The sequence below is a fragment of the Puma concolor genome, chromosome D3 (assembly GCF_028749965.1).
Source record: "Puma concolor isolate L17-30 chromosome D3, mPumCon1.1.hap2, whole genome shotgun sequence".
NCBI lineage: Eukaryota > Metazoa > Chordata > Mammalia > Carnivora > Felidae > Puma > Puma concolor.
Window position 1 is genome coordinate 9,749,785 of NC_141678.1, and position 18,342 is coordinate 9,768,126.

Genomic DNA, 18,342 nt, shown 5'->3' on the forward strand with positions numbered 1-18,342 from the left:
GATACAATTTTTAATCATCTTTCTTGTCATGTTTGCCATTTTGATGACCAACGTAAATGTCTAGTAGTGTTTTACAAAACAATTTAAGCATAAGAGAAAACAATAGGCTACCTTTCCTAAGCACTGTGAGAGTTGTCTTCTCCTCCTTGGATGCTAAGAGCATGAGTGCCGTGTAAGCATTGAGTCCTGTGTTCTCCTAGCCTAATAAATCCAACCAGGAAGAACTTTCTGAGGGTAAACAGTAACTTTTTTTAAAAAAAGAAGAAAGTCGGGGCACCTGGTTGGCTCAGTGGCTTAACTAAGCATCTGACTTCAGCTCAGGTCATAATCTCACGGTCCGTGAGTTTGAGCCCCTTGTTGGGCTCTGTGCTGACCGCTCAGAGTCTGGAGCATGCTTCAGTTTCTGCATCTCTGTCTCTCTCTGCCCCTTCCCCGCTTACTCTCTGTCTCTGTCTCTCTCAAAAATAAATAAACATTAAAATTTTTTTAAATAAATAAATAAAAGAAGAAAGTCACCTTTCTTCTTATCGAGGGGGCTTTCACATTCCGTGTCCCTAAATCCTAAGCGTTACATTCTAGCTCACTGGTCTTGAACAGGAAACCTCACTTCCTTGGGCCTGGGTTTCTGCCTCAGTATGATGACCCACAAAGGCTACCTCTCACAGAACGGTTGAGAGATTAAGTTCGGTAATGTGTGTGTGTGCTGGTATCCAGTGCAGTGCTTGGCATACAGCGGGTGCTCGAATAAACACCGAGAAGATCTAACATCAACTGTGACAATGGCTGTAAGACTCTATTAATTGTACGTTGTTCCGCAACGGTAAGGTCTGTCCACTCCTGAGTCATAATACTGAATTTCCTTTATACCTATGGCATTCTGACCTACCCTATATATGGTCATTTGCAAACATATTCTACTTCCTCTACTAAACTGAAAATCTCAGGATGAGGAGGAATAAGATTTGGCTAATGTGGCAATCACTGCCTTGGGCCCAGTCCTTACCCACGTAAGACTGGTAAGGACTTTATTCTTTTCCTTAGACCCCTCTCAAGACCATAGTGGCATTAAAACAGTCTTGCTTCTTGGATCCTAAGTCACGGATTCTAGCCTTCTCCTTCTTCTGACTGTATCCTCAATCCTTAAAGTGCAAATGGCTCGGGATGGACCAAATTGGCACATTTGAGCCTTGCTGTCCAAGCCCAAGGCTTTTTTTTTTTTTATTTATATATGAAATTTATTGTCAAATTGGTTTCCATACAACACCCAGTGCTCATCCCAAAAGGTGCCCTCCTCAATACCCATCACCCACCCTCTCTCCCTCCCACCCCCCATCCAAGCCCAAGGCTTTTTATAGAACTCTAATTTTACTATTAAACTGACACGTGTCACTTCTCCCCATCCATCCATTCATTCATTCATTGTCTCACTCGTTCATTCGTTCCACCACTAGTGAGTCTTTACCTATGAACTGTACTACCAGTACAATAGACATGGTAGTAAATAAGACAAAGCCCCAGATCCCATGGAAATTTTAAAAAACTGTGAACCCAGCACAAACAAAAGGATAACGACATGATGTGCCAGGTTATAATCTGTGTGATGGAACAAAATGAAGCAGGGCAAGGGGAAGTAGAGTGGTGTCAGGGTGGACTGTTATATGAAGGCAGTGGTCAGAGAAGACCTGTGTGAGAAGGTGACATTTGAGGAGAGACAGGTAGAAAGTAAGGGCAAGGGCGCCTGGGTGGCTCAGTCGGTTAAGCATCCGACTTCAGCTCAAGTCATCATCTTATAGTCTGTGCGTTCAAGCCCCCTGCCGGGCTCTGTGCTGACAGCTCGGAGCCTGGAGCCTGCTTCGGATTCTGTGTCTCCCTCTCTCTGCCCCTCCCCTGCTCGCTCTCAGTCTCTCTCTCTCTCAAAAATGAACACAATGGGGCGCCTGGGTGGCGCAGTCGGTTAAGCGTCCGATTTCAGCCAGGTCACGATCTCGCGGTCCATGAGTTCAAGCCCCGCGTCAGGCTCTGGGCGGATGGCTCAGAGCCTGGAGCCTGTTTCCGATTCTGTGTCTCCCTCTCTCTCTGCCCCTTCCCCGTTCATGCTCTGTCTCTCTCTGTCCCAAAAATAAATAAACGTTGAAAAAAAAATTTTTTTTAAATAATAAAAAAAAAAAAATAAAAAAAAATGAACACAATTTTTTCAAAAAAGAAGGTGACAGCAGAAGCTCAGCAGGTATCAGGGGAAGAACAAACCTGGCAGAGGGAAGTCTAGGTGGAAAGGTCCTGAGATGGCAGCATGCTTGGCATGTTTGAAGAACAGCAGGGAGGTCAGCATTATCTGGACACAATGAGCATGGTGGAGAGTAGCAGTTGAGGGCTGTGGGTGGAGACAGATCACATGAAGACTTGGTAAGCATTGGTAAGGAGTTATGTTTTCTATTCAGTGGAGATGGGAAGCATGGAGGGGCTTCAGCAAAGGAGTGACCAGAGCGGAGAAGTACTGAAGGATCACTCCATATGCTACATGATCAAGGAACAGGCAGGGGTAGGGCGATGAGCCCCTGCGTGAGCAGAGAATCCTTACAGACCTTGGGATTTGCCAAGTGGGAGATATCAGAGGCTTTGAGGATGGTGGTTGAAGTGTCAGTGGTGAGAAGAGGCTAGAGTCTGGGAGGATTATGAGGTAGAGCTCAAAGGATTTGCCGTGGGAGCAGATGTAGAGTGTGAGACAAAGGCGGGAAGGACAACCCCAGTGGCTCCGCCCTGAGCAACTGCAAGAACAGAGTTGCCATTTACTGAGGGGCAGAGGACTGTAGAAAGAGCAGCCGTTGCACATGTTTAGTTTGAGATGCCTATTACACACCTAAGCGGGCATGCCAGGCAGGCAGCGAGAGGACTGGGTCTAGAAGTCAGGAGGGAAGTCAGCTACAGATGTATATTTGAGAGTTGTCAGTATGGAGATGATATCCAAGCTAGGGACAGGCTGACACTGTCCTGGGAGTGCTCTAGGGAGACAGCAGCTAGAGAAAGGAACAGATCTGAGGACTGGGTGAGGACTTAGCTCCAGGACATTCCATGTGTAGGTGTTGATAAGGTGAGGATTCAGGAAAGAAGTGGGAGAAGTGGCTGGTATGGTAGGGCTACCACCAGGAGAGAGCACTGTCCTGAAAACCAAGCAAGAACGTGTTTCTGGGAGAGTTTTACACTTCAAACCCAGTCCACCCGCAAATTCTCTTGGCTCTATCATCAACATATATCCAGAATGTGACCTCTTATCACCACCGCCCCCACCCCACTCTCCAGTGCACTGCAAGCCATCGTCTACTCCCTCTTGGCCAACTGTAGAGTCTCTAGCTGGTCTCTCTGCTTCCACCCTGGTTCCCCTCAATAGCCTACTCTCCACCCAGCGGGCAGGGTGATTGTTTTAAAAGGCAAGGCAGAACATACCCATCATCTTTTAAATGCTGTCAATAGGCCCGTAAGGTGAGGACGGAGTGGTGATCGTTTGATATGACAACGGAGAGTTACCCATTGGTATCCGGGAGCAGAGCAGTTTGGATGGATGGGTGGGAATGAAAGCTCATTCTACTGGAGTCAAGATGTAAAGGATGAGTCAAACAAACATCCGTGGAAGTGTTCAATGTCATCAGTATTCAGAGAAATACAGATTAGATAGCCACAAAGAGATATCACCACACACCCAAGATTGACTATATAAAACTGAAAACTCCAAGTATTGCCGCGGAACGGTGGAAACGCTCATAAACTGCTTCAGAAATGTACACAGCCGTGCTGCTTTTAAATAGCACTTTTTATTGTCTAGTTACATTCATTGTCTCAAGTACCCTGTAACTTAGCTATTTTACTCCTAGGCAAACACCCTAGAACTTGCTGCTTATTTGCATCATGTTACTGGACAAAAATGGTCATAGAAGCACTCTTCATAGTATTCCCAAAGAAAAGAACCCTGTGTTCACAGATAATACAGTGAATGTTGTGACTGATCCACAAAGAGAAATGCAAGTGTAGAACAACGTGGAAAGGAATGAGCTATGGCGGCACCCAAAAAGAGTAAGTGTAAACTCAAATACCATGTGGAGCAAAAGAGGCCGGCCACACTGCATTCCTATGAATTCACATGAAGTTAAGAGGTAAAACAGGAAGATTTCCAAATGGTTAAAGCAGGGTCCCCCCCAAGTCCCCTCCTCCATAAAGGTAGTCACAACACAGGCAAAAACAGTCAAAATCAATTTTTCGCCAGTATGAAAATTAATCCAAGACAGAACCATGTGAAGCCGGTTTGTTCAAAAACAGAAACAGTAAAGCAGCCGAATCTTGGTTAGAGCAGTGAACTCTGTGAAGTTTTAATTGCCCTAGTCCCATATCCCCCTTCTCCCTCAGGTCCCCACTAGCCTTGAAAAACCACATCCTATCAACAGCAGTAGCTGTGAAAACAGGCGGCCTAGCACCCAGTGTAAGGGGCAGAACAGTTTGGAGCTTCTTCAAAGGCCCCATGGCCATAGAACTGTTACTAACTTACACATCTGGCACTTCCCCAGAAAATCCCCATTCACAGGACCTGTCTTGCTATCAACTCTTAGAAGAAAACAGAAGGCAAAAGTTTCACGGCACTGGATTTGGCAAAGATTTCCCCAACTAATGACACCGAAGGCACAGAAAACAACAACAAAAAAAGACAAAATGGACTTCAAGAAAATTTTTAGATCTTGTGCATCAAAAAACACTAATTTTTTTTTTAATTTTTTTTTCAACGTTTATTTATTTTTGGGACAGAGAGAGACAGAGCATGAACAGGGGAGGGGCAGAGAGAGAGGGAGACACAGAATCGGAAACAGGCTCCAGGCTCTGAGCCATCAGCCCAGAGCCCGACGCGGGGCTTGAACTCACGGACCGCGAGATCGTGACCTGGCTGAAGTCGGACGCTTAACCAACTGCGCCACCCAGGCGCCCCCAAAAAACACTATTAACACAGTAAAAAGGCTACTCACAGAATGGAAGGAAATATTTGCAAGTCAAGTATCTGAGAAGGGATTAACATCCAGAATATACAGAGAAGCTCCTAAAACTCAACAACTATAAAATCAACAACCTGATTCAAAGAATGGGCCAAAGACTCAAAAAGACATGTCTGCAAAGAAGATACACCAATGGCCTACATCGCCAATCATTAGGGAAATGCAAATCAAAAGTCCACTGAGGTACCACCTCATACCCATGAGGATGGCTACTGTCAAAAAACCCAGAAAAGAGCAAGTGCTGGAGAGGATGTGAAGCAAATTGGAACCCACGTGTGCTATCAGTGACAACGTAAAATGATACAGCCACTGCAGAACACAGTGTCGCGGTTCCTCAAAAGATCGGAAATAGAATTGCTGTACGATCCGGCAATTCCACTTCTGGGCATATACCCAAAAGAGCTGAAAGCAGGGTCTGGAAGAGATATTTGTATGTCATGTGCTTAGCAGCACTATTCACAGTGGCTAAAACACGGAAGCAACTTAAGTATCCACCAACGGGCGACGAACGGATAAGCAAAATGTGGTATACACATATACAATGTAACACCCTTAGAAAGAAAAAATATTTCTACTCACCATTAGAAAGAAAAAATATTCTGACGCATGCTACAACACAGATGGACCTTGGGGACGTTACGCTAAGTGAAATAAGCCAGTCCCCCAAAGACAAATACTGTTGTGATTCCACTCACAGGAATTACTCAGAGTAGTCACAATCACAGACACAGAAAGTAGAATGGTGGTTGCGAGGGGATGGAGGCAAGGAGACCCTGGGGATGTATAGTTTATTGACTATGGAGTTTCAGTCAAAAGACGAAAAGAGTCCCGGAGATCGATAGTGGTGGCGGCAGCACAACATTATGGATGCATTTAAAACCAGTGAAGTGTGTCCTTAAAACCGGTAAAATTCATGTTCTGTGTGTTTTAACGCATTAGGAAAAAAAGAAGAAGAAAAATGAAATAGCTGTCCGCTCGGAGAGAAACACAGCACTGAGGAAGTGAAAAGACAGCCCACGGGATGGGAGAGAATACTTGCAGATCATCTACGTGATAGGGACTAATGCCCAGACAATATTAAGAACTCTCACAAGTCAAGGAGAAAGACACCCAATTTTAAAAGGGCATGGGATGTGAAGAGACATTTCTCCAAAGAAGAAATAAATGACCAATAAGAATACGAAGGGGGCTGTGCAATATTACTAATTATCAGAAAAGTGCAAATCAAAACTACAACGAGATACCAGTTTACATCCACTAGGATGGCTAAAATCAAAAGGACAGGCAGGAATGAATGTCAGAGGATGTGGAGAAACTGGAATCCTCACTTACTGCTGCCAGGAATGTAAAATTGTGTAGCTGCTTTAGAAAACAGTTGGGCCATTCCTCAAAAGGCTAAACAGACTTAACATAGGACCGAGCACTTCCACTCCCAAGAACCTACCCAAGGCAAATGAAAACATTTGTCCATGCAAAAACTTGTACTCAAATGACCATAGCAGCAGGATTATTCACAATAGCCAAAAAGTGGACACAATCAAAATGGTCATCGACTGATGGGTCAAAAAATAAAATGCGGTAAATACTCATTCAAAAAGCATGCGTTATTTGGCCAAAACGCAAGGAGGTACGGACACATATTACAACATGGCTCATCCTTGACAAGATGCGAGGTGAAACAAGGGAGTCACAGAAAACCACACGGGTAGAAAGTCCATTGCTATGAAATGCCTGGAACAGACATTCATAGAGCCGGAAAGTACACTAGTGGTGGCCAGGGGCTCAGGGGAGGGGAGAGTGGGGAGGGACTGATAATGAATACGAGAGCTTTCCTTGGAGGCTGAGGAAAATGTTCCAAACTCGACTGTGGTGATGCCTGCATAATTTTCTGAACATACTACAAACCACTGAATTGTACTCTTTAAACTATGTGAGTTGTAGCTCAATAAAGGTGTCACTAAAAGACAAGTAAACTAAATTCCACAATTCTGGGATGCCTTATTTAGGAAGCAAAACAATTTTTTAAGAAGTGAGAAAGGAGTTACCAAAAGAGAGAGGATCATGGTTCTCTCTGGAGCAGGAGGGTTTGTGATTGGCAATGAATGGTAAATGGGTGACTTCTGTGGAGCTGAAACTGTTGATTACTTCAGTGGAGTTGTACACACACAGCTATTTCTCTCCCTGAGTGAAATATATGTAACATCAACCATCTTAACTGTTTTTCAGTGTACAGTTTGGTGGCATTAAATACATTCACACTGTTGGACAACTGTCACCACCACCCATTTACAGAACTTTTCATCATCCCAAGCTGCAGGTCTGCACCCATTAAACAAGAACTCCCCCATTACTCTTTTCCCCAGCTCCCGGTCACCTCTATTCTACTTTCTGTCTCTTGAACTTGACTCTTTGAGGAACCTCAAATAAATGTAATCATAACATAGTTGTCCTTTTGTATCTGGCTCAGCTGTTCTCTTTTTAGTAACTCGTAGTAAAATACATTCATGTTTCATGCACGTGTAGTGTTTGTGCTGTATTTCAAGGGAAAACATTTTGGAAAAGAAAGTTAGTGATGCAACTTGGAACAGAATGTTTACACACCCTTTCAAAAAAGTTTCCTTGTGAAACAGAGAAGAGAACCTGGATGTGACTGGGCAGTGATATGAACTGAGAAGGATGGTTTCATAAAAGTGAGATATTACAGCACATAATGAGATAGGATACAATGGACAAACAGATGTTTAAGGTGTAAAAGAGAGACGGGACCACTGGAAAAGTGAAGCCCATGAGAAACAGAATGCGAAGGTGACTCTAGATACAAACAGAGGGATAGGCCTCAGAGTGGAGCATGGACAATTTATCCACTACAGTAGGAGGAAAATCTAGGTACAGGTGGGCTCGCCTGGCTTCTACATGTGGAAGTTCCCTTTCGATTGCTTCCATATTCTCAGTGAAATGTGAGGCAAGAAGAAATTAGGGTGACCTGACCGGTGAAATGTAGGAAGAGGTACACATTGAGATCACAAATGTGCCATTAGTCAGCATGGTTGTGAGTTTTCCTGAAGACACTTTCAGCCATTCAGGGCAGGTGTTCAGCAAGTACAAACGAATAACATGCAACAGATGAGACATCAATCAGAGCACCCATACCTGGGAGTCATTTATTCACTCAGTAAATAATTCTTGTTCATCTACTCTTGGACAAGCACTCTTCTAGACCTGAGGGTATAAAGGTGAACAAACTGAAGTGGTCACTGGACATGTAGAGGCCACATTCTAACACAGGGGAGACTTTTAGGATACCTAGTTCACAGCGGGCATAACCTTAGCATCATGCCATATGTCAGGGCCATCCCGAGAAGGGTGTGGGCCTGGACTCACCCACTGACATGCCCATGATACTCACACTCGCACGTAAGAGGAGGCTGCTCTGTTGGCCTCTCCCATACACACTTTTGGACAGTGTCATAAACAGAACTTGAGGAACCGAGCTTTGAAGATGTTAAAACATAGGCGTATTGACCCGTGCCCCATGGGTCGCCAGCCCACTTGGGTCTATCTTGCGGCACAGGCCCACCACCCCATTTGCCTTAGCGAACAGACTGGCCTGGGAGATGTGCACGTCACTATAATGCCTCACTGAGGGATAAAGGACACTCTGAGTTATCATGTCCATGTGTTACAGAGCAAGAGGTTTAGAAGAGGGGAAGTGAGCAACAGAGGGTGCCCACCAAAGATGTCTAAGCCCCCTGGTCTGGAACACTTGGAGTTAGTCAAGCAACGGACAACAGGAGGGGTGGGGGCGGGGCGGGGCGTTCCGTGTGGCACAGTTGAAGGAGGCATGCAGGTTTTGTTTCCACTCTCAAGGGATGGTCTTGCGTTTTAGAGTTCACAGCCCTTCGTGATTACATCACTCCACGGTGTCAAAAGGACCGTAGCCACGGAGCACCGAAGCTGATGCTGTGGAAGGAAGTCACAGAGAAAGGACACTATCTGAAGGATTACAGAGAGATCAGAGAGACTGGAAAGGACACAGCCAGAGGCTGTGTCTCTCAGAAGTAGGCAGCAGCCAGCCACCCTTCCTACAGCCAGCATAGATCTGGAGCTAATGCCTTGACTCCATAATGCCAGACTCCCATGTGAGGGTCGGCGTGTCAGGGAGGGCTGCTGCTAATGGACACAGGCCGCACACCATCAACCGATTCACAATGGCCATGCCAGTGGCAGCCTCTGTGAGACACTCTGCCTCCTCCTTGTCTTGTCTACAGAAATACCAAGTGGTTACACATGAGGCTGGCAGAGCACTTCCGACTCGGGCTCCCCAAATGAAGGGCTCGAGGTGGGCACTAGTGGTGCCGGGACCTCCGTGTGTCAGGTTGGGGATCATGCTAGTGTTGGCGTTGATTTTCCTGCCAACCTTGTACTGTGACCTGGGATCTGTATATTACTCTTCTTATGAAACAGTCATCCCCAAGAGCCTGACAGTCAAGGGAAGGGAAGACCCAGTGGAAAAGGCATCCTATATGCTCTTAATGCAGGGCCAGAAATGGATGATTCACCTGAAGGCGAAGAGAGACTGTTTTGTGAAGGACTTTCCAGTCTTCAGCTACCACGGTGGCGTCCTGGGGCAAGAAATGCCTTTCATCTCACATGACTGTCACTATGAAGGCTACATAGAAGGAGTCCCGGGTTCTTTTGTTTCTCTCAACACCTGTTCAGGCCTCAGGGGCATCCTGATTAAGGAGGGGAAACCCTATGGCATTAAGCCCAAGGACACTTCGAAACGCTCTGAACATGTGTTGTACGCGATGGCACACCAAGCTCGAGTCTCCTGTGGGGTCACTTCCAAAGGCAGCCAAGTGGCGCCTGCCAGCCGGCAGCAGGGGAGCAGGAAGCCTCACAGTCCACAGGCACCGTCCTCCTTTTGGTCACACACCAAGTACGTGGAGATGTTTGTCGTGGTCAACAACCAGCGGTTCCAAATGTGGGGCAGTGACGTCAGTGAGACAGTCCAGAGGGTCATGGACATCACCGCTCTGGCCAACAGCTTCACCAGGGGGATAAACACAGAGGTGGTGCTGGCTGGAATGGAGATTTGGACCGAGAGGGACCTCATAGAAGTCCCGGCGGACTTGCAAGTTACACTCGGGAATTTCAACAGCTGGAGACAGGAGAAGCTCTCCCGTCGTGTGAAGCACGATGTTGCCCACATGATCGTCGGACATCGTCCTGAAGGAGACGTGGGACAGGCATTTCTCAGTGGTGCCTGTTCAAGTGGCTTTGCGGCAGCCGTTGAGTCCTTCCATCATGAAGACGTCCTCCTGTTTGCAGCGCTCATGGCCCACGAGCTTGGGCACAACTTGGGTATTCGGCACGACCACTCGGCCTGCGCTTGTAGAGATAAACGCTTGTGCCTCATGCGTGAAAATATCACCAAAGAAGGTGGCTTCAGCAACTGCAGCTCTGATTACTTCTACCAGTTCCTCCGGGAACACAAAGGGGGCTGCCTATTTAACAAGCCTCGGCCCCAACATCGCCTGCGTAGGAATGCAGAGTGTGGAAATGGTGTGTTGGAGGACAATGAGGAGTGTGACTGTGGACCTGACTGTGGTAATAACCGGTGCTGTGACCAAACATGTAGGCTGAAGGAAAATGCAAAGTGTAGTCCTGGACCCTGCTGTAATGAAACATGTGGATTTGCAGAAAAGGGATTCATATGTCGTCCTGCTCTTGGAGAGTGTGACCTTCCTGAATATTGTGATGGTACAACTGCAATATGCCCCCACGACACATACAAGCAAGATGGTACAACTTGTGAAAGAGTTCACTATTGTGTTCAGGGTGTGTGCAGGACCCCGGATATTCAATGTCTACATGTCTTTGGGTACCCTGCAAGGTCTGCCCCAGAAGACTGTTACATTTCCATGAACACCAAAGGAGACCGATTTGGAAACTGTGGCTTTCCCACATCACCTAGGTCAGAATACATTAAATGTGAGGATGAAAACATATATTGTGGGAAAATCATATGTACAAATATTAAACATGTACCAGAAATTAAACCTAATCAAACAATGATTCAGGTCCCTCATAAAGATGATTTCTGCTGGAGCATGGATGTCTATGACATTACTGATATCCCTGATAATGGATATGTGCACATTGGCACTCTTTGTGCCCCAGAGAAAATCTGTATGAATCGCTCCTGCACTGATCATGCTGTGCTCAACTACGACTGTGAACCGAAGCAAATGTGTAATGGGAGAGGAGTTTGCAACAATTTAAAGCACTGCCATTGTGAGGCTGGCTATGCACCCCCCAACTGCAAAACTGCAGGAAATGGGGGTAGTGTGGACAGTGGCTCTCCTAGTGCACCACACCCAGGTGAAACTCAAAACACTACCACTGTTCACAAAGATAAAGAAAATTTCTCAGACTATTTGCTCATATTACTCCTGATACTTTTGGGCACAGTATTGATAATTGTTTGTGTCATCATCCTTTGTAAATGTACAAAAGAAGCTCATCCAGAACCCACAGAAAAGGGTCCAGAAAAGGCTGTGGTAAAGCCCCCAGAGCCTGAAATACCTGCTGCAGAAGAGGCAGCTGAAGAGCCTCCATCAGAAGAGGGAGAGGAAGAGGAAGAGGAAGAGGAAGAGGAAGAGAAAGAGAAAGAGAAAGAGAAAGAGAAAGAGAAAGAGAAAGAGAAAGAGGAAGAGGAGGAAGAGGAAGAGGAGGAAGAGGAGGAATCAGAGCCATAAGAGGGAGGAAGAAGTCAAATATATCAAACATCTCAAGCACTGAGTGGGAATGAAAGGCTCAGGGATGTATAGGTGAAGTGGGAATTGATAGCTCCAGTGGCTCTAACTAGAATTATTCAGTCCGTAAAAATATACTCATGTAGGAGCAGGGATTCATCTGCTTTTATTATTCATTTTAGTAACTGAGGTTTTATTTATTTAATATAGTAAATGTTTTACTACTTACTTTTCCACGTTTCATTTGAACTCTTCATATACATCTATAGACATCATTGTCTGCCTTGGGCCATTTTTTTCCATTCACCAGGAACTTTTTTAGGACACGTCATCTTTCATGTAGGCTGTTTGACATACATTACCACATGTACCTACATTTATTATTTTCACTTGTTTTTTCATTGCAATACCACTACATATTATGAGGACAGTTTTTAATGTGAGCAATTTGTCCTATAAATGTGCATTCAGAAAACGAGGAGTGTTTAAATCCAAAAATAAATAAAACTTTATTCAGATTATACATCTCTTCAGATTCCACTTGGCATAGTTATTGAGTCTACTTTGTTCTGGGACTCTGTGGGATGTGCTATACCTGGTAAACCAGAAGACCCTGATTGTCAAGGGGCAAGTGTTGAAGTCATGTACCTTATCAAATCTGGCAGATGTTTAATATGACATATGTATATACAATTTATTACTTCCTGGTATTTCCAAGACCTTCCTATAGCCATCCTCACTCTTTATCGAAAAGGTTTCATTTCTTTTTCTTTTAGAGAAGCTTTCATAGCATTTCCTCTGTACTAATCTTCATGGGATGAATTTCAGATCTCCAAATATCTCATGTCTGATGAACATCATGTAGACTTAGCAAACTCTATTTATACTAATTTTATAATAGTATAGAGGCCCCTACCACAGTGCTAAGTATATGTACAAAACTAAAATTTTGTCTATTTTTAAAATTTATTGAAACTAATAACTTGTTGACTGACATCTGAAGCAATCTCTCCAATTACAGGTAATGGAGCTTAGAGGTGGTAGATATTACTTAGTGAAGACAGCACAAAGCAAGTGTAATATTAATGCTATTCATTCTGTGCTAGGAACTGTATTAAATACTTTGCATTCATTGTCTCAACTTAATCCTCCCAACTTCCCTATGAAACCTCCATCTTGTTCATGAGGAAGCAAAGAAAATTTGCTCTAGATCTGGTTAAGTAGTAGAACCTGTATCTTTCCTCAGGTATGACTCAGTCTCCATTTTCCATTTCTTCATGAGCTTTTTCCTGTGGTAAAAAGTGATGGGGAAGACACTCAATAGGTATATGCCCCTAACTGACCTCTATTATGAATTCCAAAATTGTGTAATCATTATTGATGAAAATGTCTTTTCTCCTATTACATCCTGACATCATGGAATGGTCATCTTATTTAGTGTTGGTTGTAGATGCTTAATAAATGTTTATCCAGTGAATAATTAAATGGTGCTAACCATAAAATATAGGGCCAGATTCATTCCCTGGGCAGAAGGTCTCTTGCTACTCCTTAACACAAGTGAAATCTAGACACAATATCGATTGCTAAACATTTATAAATTGTCAAGTAATCAAAAGTTTATAAAATCTCAAATTCCAGCAAATGAAGTTTAAACCAGATTATGATAGTCTATGGTAGGGCAGGTGGCCAGTTTTAATGTGGGCAGGAGAAAGCAGATGTAACTTGGGCTATGAAATCTCCGTGTTCCAAGGGTCCGAGTTTCTTGTAAAGCTCAGGTGACAATTCCGCATTGTGTGTACTCTAGAAAGCACACCTTTTCACCTGACTCCCCTCCCCATCTGAGGGATTCTGACGAATACTTGTAGCACTATCCAATAATCTGTGTCAGCAGTCAACAGACAGCTGCTTTCCTAAAACTTCTGATGGTGACCCGCTTCTATATTTTGCCCATCTTTCCTGGTCAACTATTGTCCTTTCTGTGCTGCCTTAGGCGAGCGGAGACCCAGGCCCTTCCCTTAGTTCCTCAAAGCACAGCTCCATCCAGGCTCTACATTTTTATCTACATTTGTGGTTGAGGGGAACAAAGAGAAATTATAATATGGAAAAGAAAAACATTTGGATGCTGCAGATATGTATTAATGTTTCTAAGAGTCCAGGGGTCATGCCCAACTGGTGACCTGGATAGGCCATCTCTCTCCTTTTTGACCTGACCTAACATCCTTTATGGTTCCTGTAGGAGTGCTTGTGATAATATCCTCATTACTTGGAATCAGATTCCACCACATTCTCTGGCGCCCAGTGAGAAGGGGAAAAATTTTTTTTTTAATGACAACTGAAAACCTAGATCACGTCATCATAACCTCACATGAACACAGAACAGAGACAAAGCATGAAATTAGTTTGACAAAAATTTAGCTTTTTTATATGTTCAAACTTCATTTCTTAAGCTTATTTTTTATTTTTATTGATATACAATTGACATAACATTAGTTTCAGGTGTACAACACAGTAATTTGTATTTGGATATATTTCGAAATGATTATCACAATAAGCTAACATACATCACCACACATAATTTTTTTTCTTATTAGAACCTGTAAGTTCTACTTTCTTAGCAACTTTCAAATATATAACACAGTATTAGTCATCATACTGTATATTATATCCCCAGGACTTATTTATTCTATGATTGAAAAGTCTGTATCTCTTGACTGCCTTCACCCATTTCACCAATCCCTTCATCCCCTGCCTCTGGAAACTTTTCATTTGTTCTTTGTATCTATGAGGTATTTCTGGTTTTTGTTTGTTTTTAGATTCCACATGTATTTGAGAATATATGATATTGGTCTTTCTCTACGGATGTATTTCAAATTCTGTCAAGGTCCATCCATGTTGTTACATATGGCAAATTTCTTTTTCTTGTTGAATGAATGTATATATATATATATATATATATATATATATATATATATATATATATATATATATAAAATACTCCTTTATATATAGTAGATAAACATACATATATATTTTCACATTTTCTTTATCCATTCATCCACTGATAACACTTAGGTAGCTTCCATGTCTTGGCTATTGTCAATAATGCTGCAGTGAACATGAAGGTACAGGTATCTTTTCAAGTTAGTGTTTTGTTTCCTTTGGATAGCCAATAGTGGAATTACTAAATCATATAGTAGTTCTATTTTTAACTTTTTTGAGAAAATGCCATAGTGTTTTCCATAGTGGATGCACCAATTTACATTCCCACCAATAGCGCACAAGGGGTCCCTTTTGTCCACATCCTCACCAACACTTGTTAGTTCATGCATTTTTGATAATAACCATTCTAACAGGTGTAGGGTGATATCTCAGTGTAGCTTTGATTTGCATTTCCCTGATGATGAGTGATACTGAGCTCCTTTTCATGAACCTGTTGGCCATCTGTATGGCCTTTAAAAAATTTTTAATGTTTATTCATTTTTGAAAGAGGGAGAAAGAACATGAGCGGGAGAGTGGCAGAGAAAAGGAGACAGACACAGAATCCAAAGCAGGCCCCAGGCTCCAAGCTGTCAGCACAGAGCTGGAAGCAGGGCTCTAAATCAAGAGCCAGGAGACCATGACCTGAGCCAAAGCCTGACGCTTAACCGACTGACCCACCCAGGTGCTCCTATGTTTTTATATATATAAACATATATATATAAATAAATATATATAAATACATATACAAATATACATACATATATAGAGAGAGCGTGTGTGCATATGCACCTGCATGCACACGAGCAGGAGAGGGGCAGAGAGAATGGGAGAGAGAATTCAAAGCAGGCACCACACATTCAGCACAGAGCCCCAATTCCACAAACATGGAGATCATGACCCGAGCAAAATCAAGAGTCAGACGCTTAACCAACTAAGTCACCCAGATGTCCCCTGGTAGGTCTTCTTTGGAAAAATGTCTATTCAGATCCTCTTCCCATTTTTTGATTGGGTTGTTTTACTGCTTTTTAGTCGTATGAGTTCTTTACATGTTTTGGATATTAACTCCTTATTAAATACATGATTTGCAAGTATTTTCTCCCATTCAGTAGTTGATGATTTCATTCTGTTGATGATTTCCTTTGCTATGGAAACTTTTAGTTTGATGTAGTTTCAGTTGTTTATTTTTGCTTTTGTTGCCTTTGCTTTTGGTGTCAGATCCAAAAAAGCACTACCAAGACCAATGTCAAGAAGCTTATCGCCTATGTTTTCTTCTAGGAGTTGTATGGTTTCAGGTCTTATGTTCAAATCTTTAATCAATTTTAAGTTAATTTTTGTGTATGGGTATGATAGTGGTCCAGCTTCATTCTTTTGCATGTGGCTGTACAGTTGTCCCAACATCATTTAAGAGACTGTCCTTTCCCCATTGCCTATTTGTGGCTTTACTGTCCTAAATTAATTGCCTATATGTGTGAGTTTACTTCTGGGCTTTCTATTCTGTTCCATTGACCTATGTGTCTGTTTTTATGCCAATGCCATACGGTTTTGATTACTAAGCTTTTGTAATATAGTTTGAAATCAGAAAGTGTGATGCTTCCAACTTTGTTCTTCTTTCTTAAGATTGTTTTGGTTACTTTTGTGGTTCCACACAAATTTTAGGGTATTTATTCTATTTCTACATAAAAATACTGTGAAATTTTTGTAGGAACTGAACTCAATCTGTAGATTTCTTTGGATAGTATGGGCATTTTAACAATATTAATTCTTGGGGCACCTGGGTGGCTCAGTGAGTTAAGCATCCAACTTCTGCTCAGGTCATGATCTCGCGGCTCATGGGTTTGAGCCCTGCGTCAGGCTCTGTGCTGACAGCTCGGAGCCTGGAGCCTGCTTCAGATTCTGTGTCTCCCTCTCTCTCTGCCTGTTCTGCTTCTCTCAAAAATAAACATTAAAAAAATAAACAATATGAATTCTTCCAACCCATAAGCATGAAGTATCTTTCCATTTCTTTGTGTCTTCCTCAATGTCTTCCATCAGCGTCTTACAGTTTTCAATTACAGGTCTTTCACCTCCTTGGTTAAATTTATTCCTAGGTATTTTATTCTTTTTGAGGCAATTGTAAATGGGGCTCTTAATTTTTCTGATATTCATTATTAGTGTATAGAAACACAACTGATTTTGTATATTGATTTTGCATCCTGCAACTTGACTGAATTCACTTACTAGTTCTAAATTTTCTGTTGGAGTCTTTATTACTTACTATTAATAATGTTTAAACTTTACAGCCAACATGGGGCTTGAACTTACAACCCTGAGATCAAGAGTCTCATGCTCTACTGACTGAGCCAGCCAGGCACCCTAGTGGAGTCTTTATATGTCATCTGCAAGTAGTGAGGCTTTACTTCTTCCTCTCTGGATGCCTTTTATTTTTCTTGCCCAATTTCTCTGGCTAGGATTTCCAATACTATGTTGAATAAAAGTGGTTAGAGTCGGTATCCTTGTCTTGTTCCTGATCTTAGAGGAAAAGCGTTCAGATTTTTATCACTGTGTATGATGTTATTAGCTGTGGGCTGAAACTACATTCCTGAGTAGAATTTTGTCATTTAGGGTGGGGTATTGATCAAAAGTCTCACTAAAATGTTTTCATAAAGTGAAATTTAAAAAAAGCAATCTTCCTCCACCAATGAAAACAACTTTAAAATAAGTTTTCACCCTGCTTCTAGACATACAGCTATCAAAATTTTTAAACTTAAAAACAAATTTTAATGTTTACTTATTTTTGAGAGAGAGACAGAGTGTGAGTGGGGGAGGGGAAGAGAGAGAGAGGGAGGCACAGAATCTGAAACAGGCTCCAGGCTCTGAGCTGCCCGCACAGAGCCTGACACAGGGCTCGAACTCAGGAACGGCAAGATCATGACCTAGGCCAAAGTTGGATGCTTAACCGACTGAGCCATCCAGGCACCCCTGAGCTTCTTTATCAATCCCTTCATTATATATGTCTTATGGCTCTAGGTGATTACTCTGTAATGGGAAAATGAATCTTCCATTACCTTTCCCCATAAATATGCACAATCTACCACCTTATGTCCTGTTATGAAAAAATCATTCTATTCCAGAGACTGCCGGGGAGAGAAGCTAAACAGTTTGACCTTGATCTTACCTCTGAAATAGATCCTGTATCTTTGAAACCTATGACATAACTGTAATTATAGACATTTCAAATTATCAGTTTTTGTTTAATCAGAGGGGGATGCAAAATTTGCCTTTGTAGGAGAACCTTTTAGTGAGGTTTTATTTTAAAGGTCAAACTCAAGGCCTGTTCTTCATTAGAGTGGTTGAGACAAGACTGATTATACAGCTTGACTAAACTTATAAATGAGTGGTCTTCAATGCAGGCAAAGTTACATTCTTATAGAATTCATTGTAATGTTGATCATTGAGAAGGAAGGATTTTGTGAGAGAAAGTTGGAAGTTGGGGACTTGGGCTTTGTATAAAAGTGTGCAGGTAAAAGACTGAGGCATGAGAATGTCTGAAGGTACCCCCAACCCCCACCCCGGAGGGGTAGCCTCTGTGAAGTCTT

The 18,342-nt window shown here is 42.7% G+C and overlaps 2 protein-coding genes across 16 annotated transcripts in view; one reads left to right on the forward strand and one right to left on the reverse strand.

Annotated features, from left to right (window-relative positions):
* Positions 1–18,342, reverse strand: part of TMEM116 (transmembrane protein 116) — a 173,498-nt gene that overhangs the window by 52,316 nt on the left and 102,840 nt on the right. For 6 of the 15 annotated variants that reach the window (XM_086681721.1, XM_086681719.1, XM_086681717.1 and 3 more), the window contains one exon: positions 2,248–2,371. The exons of 5 other annotated variants lie outside the window; for them this stretch is intronic. In XM_086681721.1, the coding sequence (XP_086537847.1) occupies positions 2,248–2,371 (124 nt within the window). Of the gene's footprint in view, positions 1–2,247; positions 2,372–8,165; positions 13,078–18,342 lie in introns of those variants that run through there. 4 more of the 15 variants (XR_015242233.1, XM_086681720.1, XM_086681723.1 and 1 more) reach the window with 4 other exon arrangements.
* LOC147575294 (disintegrin and metalloproteinase domain-containing protein 1a-like) lies at positions 8,854–12,311 on the forward strand. Its single transcript, XM_086681705.1, has one exon. It carries the CDS (start codon positions 9,155–9,157, stop codon positions 11,789–11,791), a length of 2,637 nt encoding a protein of 878 aa, XP_086537831.1. The 5' UTR covers positions 8,854–9,154; the 3' UTR covers positions 11,792–12,311.

What these genes read in the sequence shown, in the direction of transcription:
- LOC147575294 (XM_086681705.1), top strand. Translation starts at nt 9,155, where the DNA reads ATGCCAGACTCCCATGTGAGGGTCGGCGTGTCAGGGAGGGCTGCTGCT.